This window comes from Lissotriton vulgaris, chromosome 11, assembly GCF_964263255.1.
Source record: "Lissotriton vulgaris chromosome 11, aLisVul1.2, whole genome shotgun sequence".
Lineage (NCBI taxonomy): Eukaryota > Metazoa > Chordata > Amphibia > Caudata > Salamandridae > Lissotriton > Lissotriton vulgaris.
Window position 1 is genome coordinate 266,484,228 of NC_141699.1, and position 12,139 is coordinate 266,496,366.

General features: G+C 41.0%; 1 protein-coding gene across 1 annotated transcript in view; it reads left to right on the forward strand.

Moving 5' to 3' along the window:
• The first annotated feature begins 614 nt into the window (after positions 1 to 614).
• Positions 615 to 12,139, forward strand: part of LOC147679638 (acyl-CoA dehydrogenase family member 11-like) — a 415,381-nt gene continuing 403,856 nt past the window's right edge. The window contains exons 1-2 of the mRNA XM_086943210.1: positions 615 to 724; positions 10,637 to 10,904. Coding sequence (XP_086799336.1) covers positions 708 to 724; positions 10,637 to 10,904 — 285 coding nt within the window. The 5' untranslated portion in view covers positions 615 to 707. The remainder of the gene's footprint in view (positions 725 to 10,636; positions 10,905 to 12,139) is intronic.

Here is a 12,139-nt window from a genome sequence, read left to right on the forward strand (position 1 = left end):
TGTGTGTCCCTATGTACATGCCGCCTTTTTTCTTGCAGATTTATATATTGCTTACTCCACCCGAAGTATTGGGAGTGCTATACATTATCACCAATTACGTTACACAAGGACACATTAATTTCTGGTAGGAACAGGGAGATTAAGTGATATGCCCAGAATCACAGGAAGCTGAGCGACGCCGATGCTCGAACCTTAGCTCCAAAGTTGGCAGCTCGGACGTGACGTAGGCGTAGGGCACATCCATTCTGGCTTGGGGGCAGTTTGTAAGCCGAGGGCTACATGCTCACTTGTTTACCTCACAGCATGTCAGGTGCGCTGTAACATGCGCTCAAATTGTTCGGTTTACAAGGTGTTCCCTCAGTATTGCTCTCTTAGTGGCAGTTTGTAACCCGAGGGCTACAAGCTCACTTGTTTACCTCACTGGTCAGGTACGCTGTAAAATGCGCTCAGTTTGTTCCGTTTACAAGGTTCCCTCGGTACTGCTCTCCTGGTATTATTCCAAAGTTCACTTGCCTTCAGCTCATCGCCTTCCGTAACTTATTTTCCCGCTGAGCGTCCAGGCGGCTACGTCAGCGGATAAGCAGTGACGTCCCTCGAAGTCAGCCTGTCCCAGTGCCAGGCTATTGGATCCCCTAACCTTGCTCCTCCCTCCAGCAGCCTCTGTTGATTCCGGAAGTCCTGTGCACTATCGGCGCAAGTTGCAAAACATGTCTGTAGTTACAAGGTGAGTTTGCTGCAGGAAAGCTGCGTAAAGGTCAGAGCTGTCGATGACCGAACTGGGGAATCGGGTTCGAGTATCGGCATCGGTTCAACATCTTGCGATTCAATGTAATCACATAATCTCCGGTGCTGCAAAACATTAAAGAGTCATTGTGTAATGTAACGTGTACTTCTTTAAAGCGCTCCAGTGTCTTCGTTCAAGCTCGCGCTATATAAAATTACAAACAAACAAAAATAATTAATCTCGAGTCCGGGGAGAGAAAAAGCTGGGAGGATGAAGGGATGGCTGACCGGTCTAATGCAGTTAGAATGGCTGATGTACCCGGCTTGGAATAGGCTAAGTGGACCTGCGAACGACATCTACTTGTGCCCTTTGGTACACCGAGTGGGTTACTTACAGTCTGACTCTCTTGGGTAAAGTTTATGGACCTGGCTATATGAATTACTGCCAAGGGAATCTGTGATATGCAATAACTTCAGCAGTCTTGGTTTATTAACCAGCAGTATTCATCATATTTCGATTTTGTTTAGTCTATGCTTAACTTGATAAATGAAAAAACGACCAGACCCAGAATGCAGCGTATCATTAACAAACTCTATGGTGAATGAATGTTGACTAGGGTGGCCAACTGGCATTGCTGCAAATTCAGGATGAGGGTGCAAATTCAGGACGGTGAGTGTAAAAATTCAGGACGAAAGGTCAAAATTCAGGACAGGACTTCTGGACAAATGGTAAGTTTTACTGGCACTTCAGTGCCATTGTGAGATGTAAAGCCTCAGGCATAGGATGTGGCTAATTGGGCCCTACAGTGCTGGACTAGAGTGCAGTCCTCCGAGTGGCCAGCTTTATGTGTCAGATCACTTCAGGCATTCCATTTCTGTTGAGCTGGTGATTACTTGCATAGGGGCTGGTACAGTACTGGGTAAAGGGTAAGATCCATAGCAGACAGGTCTTGTGTTAGGGTCAGAGCATTAAGCAGGAAAAGGGAGTTATTAGCCAATCTGCATGAGCTATAATTGGCTGCCCACTGCTGAGCATTATGATATTATTTTAGGTCAGAGTGGTTAGCTAGAAGTTGACATTACTATATAATGGCCTGGCTAGTGGCTAACCATATACTGATCCTCCTTATTTTACCTGTATATTGTAAATAGTATACTGCTCGGGCTGTTTCATTTCTGTGAGCTGCAAACCGCAGATTCTCATTGATGCACAGAAGTGTGCTACAGACTAGAAACAGTATACACCGTTAAGGCTTAATTGTAGAGTAGAAGGAGGCAGTCTTTTACATACAGAACATTTTCTATTCAATGTAAGCAAAATGCCAACATGCAGTTTTACTGATAAAACTATATATCATACAAATGTGGTTTCTGCAAATATGTTATAATTTGAACATCAAGTAAAGTGTCTTGATTGTTTTGATCTTATTAAAACTCTGTTTTGAGCACACTTCTGAATTACAAAAAGGTGGTCCATTTGTGGTTTCTTAACTGCTGATATGTTTTGAAATATTTTCACAGTTCATTTGCAGATATTTAAAAGTTGTGTGTTACAAACAATCTGACAGCTTACAGCCTTTGTTTTCGCACCCCCCAAAAAAATTTGGGAAAACATGGTGCATTCTACAACACATTTGTCATTATATATCAATTGTATTAGCTTCTAAAGCATTGTAAATGATGACTTTACTGTGCACCAGGATACAACAGTCTTTGATGGGGCTCTTCAATGATTCTCTCACGATCACCAACCGTGCCTCTTTCTCACATGTATTTATTTTATTTTATAGTGTCTCTCATATCAGTGTAGGGTCCCAGAGCATTTTACATTGCACACACAGAGACAATGAATCAAACGTGTGTTATTCAGTATATAGAAAATGTTACAAAAGGCCACAGGGACTACAGGGTGGAGGATGCACGTCACCCATACTGATAAGCATTTTGTAAGAGTGCTTGGTCTGAAGAAGCTCAAACTCACGATTCAGAACATAACACAGTAGTTAGCATTGACTTTAATGATACAAATGAATTACTACCTAAACAAACCTTTTTTATAGCAACATCAGGATAATGAAAAACTGAGAAGAAAAAATAACTTTCTAACCTGTATCATGTAGTTTGCATGCAGCTCTTTGATGGCAGTTCATAGCCCACTGTGCTAGATTTTGTATGTAGTTTATGAACTGTACAGTAACAAAATCATCTCAGTGATAAACGCAGTAACCCACTGAGCTCTGCACATAAAATACTATTCTTTGATTTGCATGGTACACATTTTTTGCTGCCGGCATATTAACCCTGTGGGCTACCTTAGATGATTCAAAACTGCCACTAAACAAAACTCCCATCTCTCTCCAGCAGGTACACTAGTCACCAGATTTATTGGGACACTTTTATTGCTACCTGAAAACTGATGGACATACAAGGAACTTAGCAGTGGAAGTCCCCAGTAACAAACCCCCTCCACCCTCCCAGGGAAATGCACAATGACGGGTGCGGCGGGTCTGGCCTTGCTACCACCCTCCAAGGTTCCCCCTCATCTTCACCTAAACCCTCTCTGATATGTATTTAATTTCTTTTATAGTGCTACTCATCCGAAGTATGTACGACAGGGAGTCAGAGTGCATTACATCACACACATTATATAGAGACAATGACTCATAAATGTGAAAGTCAATTTATAGGAAATGTTACTTAAGACAATAAAGGTTACAACTTGTAAGAGTCAGATGTCGTCCATACTAGTAGGCAGTGGCGCTGGCACAGTTGCAAGGGCAGGTACCCTGGGTGCAATATTCTTAGGGGTGCAAAATTTTAAAAGAAAAAAAATTGTGGTGGAAGCGACTTGAGTCACATCAGTGCTGTTGTCTGAAAGTGCAGGTTATGTTGTCTTGCCTGCCTTTCCCTGCAGAATTGCTGCACGGAGGAATGCCCTCACGTATTTCTCATGGCCTTGGGCAAGTGGAGAGCTGCTTGCTCTGTTTCCCCATGGCATGGGAACAGCGTCCTCCAGCGGCACAACGGCGTAACGTCGCTTGTGGTACCGCGGCGCCATACAAGGGATCAGTTTTTCCGTTATTGGCAGGCAGAAGAAGCATTTCAAGCCCAAGTTCCGCGCTTGCGACCTGACGTCATGCGTCAGTTTGAGATGGCGGGTTGCCTCACCAGTGGGTGTGGCATTCATTTATACTTCCATCCATCATTCAGTCTTTCACCATTCATTCTGTCCTTCCATCTTTGTGCCCATCCATATCCAAACCTAGTCAACCATTTCCAAACCTATTCATCATCTATCTATCCTATCCATCATTTCACTCATTCATCCTTCCATCCATACTTTCACCCATCCATCCATTCTCCTTTTCTCTTTCCTTCCCAATTTCACTTAGCCATCCTTTTACCCATCCATCCACTCATGAATCCATCCATTGACCCTGTCCTTCCATTCACTTGTTCATTTATTTTATTTATTTATTTATTCATAAAGTTTTATATAGCGCGGACTAGATCCTGAAGGATATCAGAGCACTTTACAGTTATAGAGAAAGGTAACAATCAGAACATGAATCAACCATGGGTAGTAAAATAATCATAAGATCAACTAGTTCACACATAACAATTCAAGTATAAGTCCAGAGTGGACAAGGAGGGGGCTATATGATGTAGCGTAGTAATATAAGGGTAGTAAGTGAATAATCCTATACAGGAATAATAGTCAATACCATAATAAAATCTAAACATGAATGATATGGGGCTTCTACTAAGCATAGGATCAAGTGGTGAACATCTAATAGAACATTTACAGACCTGGGTGAGCGCGGGATGGGCAAGATGATGTAACATAATGATTTAAGGGGAGCAAACACAATAATCATGTACAGGAATAATAATCACTACCAAATAATAATCATATACAGGAATGAATCAAACTATACAATGTCTGATGCATTTCAGGCATAAAATAAAAAAGCAGCAACTATGGCTTCATTGTATATAATATTGTAACTGCTCCAGTTATAAAACGATGAGACTGTGAAAGAACTATAATCCTTTATTTTGTGTCTTCTTTCATGAAATGGATTCTGTAAATTTCTTCCATCTGGTCAGGTGCAACATTTTTCTTTATGTACTATTAAAACAGAATGCTCTGCCCTAGACAAGAGGCTGAAGCAGGCCCACCACACGCTTCAACAGCCCAGACTGGCCCATTGTCATTCTGAATGTCACAATCAGCTGGCATACAGAATGACAATGGGCGGGGTGGGGCTGCTCTTGTGCTCAGAGTGCGAGGCGGCCCCATCAGGGATCTGAGGCTAATCGCAGGAGAACAGTGCTGTTCCCCAAAGCCCAAAATTACGGACAAAAGGCGTCCATAAAAGGGATTGTCCTGGACAACGGACGTGAGGTCCAACTAACGGACGGTTGGTCACTCTAACGTTGACACAGGTCTATTTTACTGCTTTGAAGGAAACCTGCTTCAGGCATCTATAGGTTGATGGTATGTGGGTGGGGAGTACTATTGGCTATAAAATTCTACAAGTTGGGTGGGGTGGTGAGATTCAGAGAAGGATTGCAGACTTTTGGGATCTAGAAATAATAATGAAGGAGAAGCATTAAAGTTGATTTCTTGGGGGCGCCTGAGGTATGGGACAAAATATATCTCAAGGATATCAGGAAGGTAGCACCCCAATCAGACTTTGAGTGGAACAGGTTAAAGAGGCCACATTGAAGTCGGACAGTCTTTGGATAAGTAGTAAGGGGACAGTTTGAAAGCATCTACTTATTACCAATAATGATAAAATATTTAAATAACCAATTATGTGTTCTGATATTGAGCATTCTCCATTGATTTGGTCATCCAGACGCCGAAGGCCACGTACAAGTAGTTGTAAAGATTTTGTCCACAGGTGGCTTGGCACTGGAAGTGACCATTAAAAAAACTTACTAAGATAATAAAATAACTAGAGAAAAGGTATCGGTGTAGGGGAGGGATTAAATAGTGCAGACCCCTAATAGGGTGGATGGGTGAGACTGGGACCCGATACTTCGGGACATAGTGACAGAGGAAGAAACAGGTTATATGGAAGGGAATTGATGGATATTAGGTAATTGGTGGAGTGAATGGGCGTGGAAGTAGTAGCATACTTTCACACAGGAATTACTGATTGGAATTTGACATGTTAAAGTGCTTCACATTTTATAAGATAATTCTGCTCATTAACTATGTTTTACATTTCCTGAACAGAGAATTTGGGCACCCAGGCAGTTACAGGAGGGTAGGGGTTGAGATTAGGTATTTGCTGGGGAAGCATCTGCTGTTGAAAGACCAGAGGACCAGGTTTTCCCCAAAGTAATATCATGCATTAACCACTGGCATGAGTAATGGGGTCACAGTTTTAATTAAGTACTGCCCTCTGAAGGAAAGGCTCCCAAGAAAGGAAGGGAGACTCATCTTCAGCTAAAGGAGGCTTGTGAGAGAACCATCACATTAGCGTCACTTTTAAGATCTGAATAGTAGACCAGGACAAGTCTTTGCAATCGTATACCCCCATTGGTCTCCTTTTGTCTAAGGTTCACTGAACCCGTGAAGTGACCCGAATGTGATTATGGTCCCGGCTCGGATCATCCTGTATTGAATAATCTAGAGATGGTTTTGGTCCTCTCCAGGTCTGTCAGGTATGTGGATGCTTTTGAATCTGAGGGAGAGGTCATTATTCCTTCTTCAAAATGCACAAGTAACACCACAAATCATTTATATTCTGTTAAGTGTGACTCTTATCTACTCACTGAATAGGGTTGAGTCTGGATTTGAATCACTTTCCAGTCACACACCTGTAATGAGGAAATTACCCTTCCAAGTAGAGGGAACAGCAACCCAATACACTGCGGTTTGGGAAACATTTGGTGAAGGACCCATCTATTGTAAATACACAAATCTATCCACAAGTTTTTTTAGAAAAATTATAATGGAAAAGTTGTGAGGGTTGTAGCCGGAGAGGCTTTCTAGGAATATGGGGAAATTAGGGGGTATTGAGATTAAGGATTGTATTGGTTATATACTGGAAAATGACAAAGAAAGCTGCATGTAAAAAAAAAAACATTTCAAGTTATAAAAATACCTTTACAAGTCTAAGAGACTGACACCAGCAAAGGGACAATTTGCATTTGTCTCGAACATTCTGGCCGAAAACGCTTGCCAAAATTAAACAAGAATAAATGAAAGGGCAAAGCATGTGGTTTACAGATTGACGCCTTGTAGAATCCAATCAGAATGCAAGACGTTGGGGTATCTGATGGGTGTTAAAATCTAGTGAGCAAAGCAAACTTAAGCAATTTCGAAACTTGTAGTAAAAAGTGTAAGCTGCAGAACCTACAGCTGTGCGTCAGTTGGAAAATTATATAACTGTAGTTGGCTAGTTGAAGGGATCAGAGAGGAGGTTTAGAAGCCCTTATAATGAGTAAGGCCAATATATCGATACCGGCATGAAGGGAGGTAGGATCCCAAACAGGACAGCTCTAGAAGAGTCATCAGGACAGCGAGCAGGGGAACAAATTGCATGAGGTGTCATTTGCAAATTCTAGCAGCCAAAAGTTTAAAAATTATACATAATGGTGCTTGTGAAAGGGATATTGGTGCTTGTTAGAGAAAGTATTCATTCATAAAAACAGATAAACAGTGGACCATTATTTAATTCAAAGAGATACACGTGTATTCCTGTGATGGAACCTGAATTTAATTCATTCAGTGGATTTTGTCAATACATACTTCTGTATAAAAAACATTTTCTTGGCAAATACACAGTCATATTATATACACTATTATACAGTGCTCAGAAGTGCAAGAAGGGGAGAGTAATTAAGGTAGGATAGATGTGATTGGGTCAGTGAGGGACAGGGTAAAGGCGTTGTGGTAAAAGCAAAATTTGGTAATATATGATGGAACCTTTACAGTCTATTATCGATCATAAGTTCCCATAGTAAAACATTACACATAGGGCAATAATGACTTCTTGCAGTCCTATAGTGTATGTTGCTCGAAAGGTGTTGTCGACGTTTCGACCCCTATTAACAAAGGGTTAATTGATCCTCATTCTGGGGTTTTCCTAAGGACAAAGTGTAGGGGAGTGAGCACTAGGATACGTGGGCTCTGGGGGTCCAATTCTTGATTGATGGCTGCCGAGGAGAGCCGTGTTCTGAATTAAAGGGAAACTTCCTTGGTTTTATCCTATCGCGTGGTGTATTCCTATGGACAAAGAGTTTGTTATCAATCCGAACAGTGCCACTAATCAGTCGGTATCAGCATCTTGCAGCGCCAGCCGATCGTTCTGAACGTCGACGACACCTTTTACACATTTTTCTGATACTTTAGAACATAATAGTAATATAAATTAATATTTGTGACCACAATACACAACAAATATTCTATAGATACATATTTATATTATATACACACAAAAACACCCCCATGAACCAGAAACACAGACAAACATAACCAGTCAGTCAACTGTAAGAGAGCACATTCCTCTAGAAAATATGGTGCTAGGCTTTTTACTCCATTTGATAATTTGTATCTCAGTAACGGGACACGGAGAAAGGCAATTTTAGATTCTGGGAAATGTAATATTTCCATGTTCAGCAAATCCCAGTATTGTGTGATCCACTCTGGCCAAAAGTGTGTTTAGATCATCATCTGTGAGGTTAATGTCATCCGCATATGATAACTCTTCTGGGTCAGTTTCTCGCAAAATTGAAGTTACATGAGCAGCAAACAGACCTTGACTGTTGATATACCTTCTCTGGGCCCCGAGCACTGTGAGAGCCATCAAGTCACATTTTTCTGGCGCTATATTTTGACAGGAAAAAAACATTGGAAATGTCCAATGTAGTTTTGTATTTTACAGGAAAAATGTTGTTTATGAAGCCTGTGTTGTGAGAATGTTGTACTGTGTGTGACTGTTTAATTGTCTATAGACCAAGATAAACTATAGGAACTATCTGGTTTAAGCACAGTATAGCATATGCTATTTTAACTTCCTTGGCACAATAACAGAAAAAGAAGGCATGATTACATCCTCTACTTTTTGGGGCTTTTCTTACAAACTCAGGTGGCCAATGTGCCTCAGGTTGGAGAATGTAGTATGCATTAGTTAATTCTGGCAGAATCATACTTTAATAGTACGCAGTCTGTCACCCTCAATCTGTAAAGTCTAGCTCATATAGTATATTAGAAGGGCTGAGCAGCTGATCTGGAGTTTCTACGTGTATGTAGTCATTTTAGTCGTTCTCACCACCAGAAACTTTTGAAGAGTCTGGTGAACTATGGTGACTTCTGCTGTGCTGTCGAGCATATTTAGCAACATTTCTGGATACTTTTCTTTTTAAATTGTGTTTTTTATTGTGCAAGTTTCTCTTCCTTTTTTATGATGAAGACAGAAGAGGGCTGTGAGTTTGTCCGCGGTTTCGCGTACTCCTGCTGTGTGCGGTCGCCTCTTCCCCCTCTCTTTGACCATTTGGCCGTCGAGTACTGAAAGGACTGAAAGGAATGAGAATGAAGTGTATCAGAATATTAATAACTATCAGGCTGTTTAAGGGTATCACAGTTACGTAAATTGTAACGTTTTTCATAAGACTGGTTATGGAGATCCAGTTTGTGTGTTTGTTTCATTTTTATCCCAGCGTTTTTTGACGACTCTGTGGTCTGCTTGGTAATTTCAGCATCAGATTTGCCTTTAAGGGCCGGTTTATTATGCATGGTTCCCAAGCTGTCTCAACTTATAGATCTATAGATTTCAGAAATAATTTTAGGAAGCTCACATCTCTTGTCTGCTGGTGGAACTGCAGTGAGCCACTGGTAAATCGCCAAAGACAACCTAAAACGGAATTTCCTCCTATTTTGTAGTGACTTTACCCATGATGGCATGTATTGTAATAGGACTAATTGCAGGCTTAGCTAGCTGAGCACGTTCAGCTTGAGGGGCGCTTGCTGGGGCAGTAGTGATTGTAAACAGAACATACCGCATCGGACGTTGTTACAGTATAGCCAATTGGTTTAAAAGTGTCTCACACTGCTGTAATGTCTGGTCATTAGGATAAGGTGTATAGCCTGCTAAGACTGGCCAGGTTGCCCCCTCATTACAGAGAGGGCCCAGTCTTAACATCGTGAGATACCAATTTTGATGTTCCTGGTAAGTTTGTGGTATTTCTAAATATTCATACGGTCTATATGCAGCTGGGACTGCAGCCTCAGTGTATGTGCGAAATATGTGTGTTTGGGCATCAACTGCTGGAAAATGTACCCAGGAATAAAAAACCTCACATCTGTATGCTTCGTGTGCCCTTAACCACAAAGGTAACTTCACCACCACCATTGGTGAGCCCACATCTAGTTAAATGTGAAGTTACTGCTTGTATGCAATTAAGAGAAATAACTGCAAGCGCCATTGTTAACAAATGGAATTCAGTGTAAGGGAAACACTATAAGGGGGAAATCCTTGTAAACAATCCAGCTTGGTTAGCCTACAGACATAAATAGGTGCTTCCTATCAAGCTGAAGGAGGATGAAACCCTTACTACAATGAACGTCTTGTTATAAAGGTAATAAATGTGCTTTAAGCAAACACAAGTAAACTACTCAGGAGACACATTAAATAGGTACCATAATTTTAAACATTGGTGGCACCATGTTATACAGTTTCTACAAATCTAGTAGGACTGTTTATGTAGAACAACAAAACTTCGTGTTATAGGTACCAAGTCTTACCCTATAAACGGCAATTGTTAGTTTGTTTGGCTTGCTCACAGTACTGAATCTAAACTTCAGTTCACTGACCACTGCAGGAGTGTTAAAGAGTACCTCTGAACACTATAACATTATTATTCGGCGCCTTTTACATGTTTTCTTTTCTTTCAGGGTTTGTATTATCAATTCCATGTCACCAAAGAAGATCTTGCCTTGTAACAGAAGGCCTTGGCGTTTAGAGAGCCAGATAAGAAGTGGGACCTCTTGGGCTCCCATTCAAGAACTAGAGCCACTGAACATTGCTGTTTCAGAAGAGTTGAAGGTACCCTTTATCAGGACACGCATCGGGACATTTTTTCAAGAGAAACCACATCTTGGAAACCAGTACCTTGAAGATACTTTACTTCAAGGATTTCTGAAAAGACACCTGCCTCCCAAGGTTCGTACAACTGTGGGTACACTTCATGTGAGAATTTTGAAAGTTGTGGTGTGTGGTTTTCTGGTGTAGCAAGAAAATAGTGAATGCACCAAGTTATTCGTTTTTGTAACTGTAGCAAAAAACCCTCCAATTCCGCGGCTGACCACTGTTCAGCACCTCAAATCCCAAGTATTTGTAAGCAATAGGAGGCTTGTGCAACCACTTCTAGAGCTTGCTGCAGTTCTGCTCCACTGGAAACCAGATATGTAATATTTTTACAGAAGGGAAGGTGCACCACAATAAAGTCAATTGTATCCAAATGTATCCAGAAAATATCTTTGTCGTTGAAAATAAGAATTGGACATCAGCCAACGTGTTTCATTCCACAGATGGAACTTCATTAGGGCTCATACATTTAAGTAAAGGCAAAGTCTGCCAGCGTTTTCGAACAAAGGATGTCCTAAAGGGTGTAGATAGGAAACATCCAGAAATCTCAATAGTAATTAACGCGCAAATATAAGTTCAACAATTCCGTCCTACACCCCACAGTAACGGTAACATGTAAAGCGGCCAATATCCTGGTCCTTCGACTGCGCTGAAAACTCTGCATTCTGGAGGATTACTTTGCATTATTCATGCTGCACTTGATCTTCAGAAAAATAGACGTATGTTCATTTTCTTCTAAATTTCTTTTAAGGCACGTAGAGTTTCTCCTTTCACAGGAGAAGGATCGAGAGGCTCGCTGCCTGCAGCCGATCCATATCAAGGGGTTCTGGAATATAGACCGTGTACAAGGACATTAACTTCGAATTGATATAAAAGGAGAAAGTCTACTAAAAGCCCTAATAAAGTTCCATCTGTAGAACAAAACGCTTTGGCTGATATAGAAGATATTTTCTGGATACATTTGGATAAACATTATTTTATTTTGGTGCACCTTCCCTTCTGTACAAAGCTTTTCTAAATGTTTAGGGATATTTTGGGCAATATCATCCTTTTTTGAATCTGCACCCTTCTTTCAGCATCAGAAACATCATTTTTTTCTGAAGTAATGGACTGTCGGAGATGAGTTCTGACAATAAGCCACATTTCCAAGTGATGTGGCAGAGGGGTGTATTTTATCTCCTTCTCTTTAACACAGCAATTAAAATCTTAGGTGATTGGTACCCATCTAATTGGGACTTTCACTGTATTCTTTTCTTATTGGATGTTTTCTACCTGGCAGTTAGATACCACACTCAACTTACTGGTCAGAT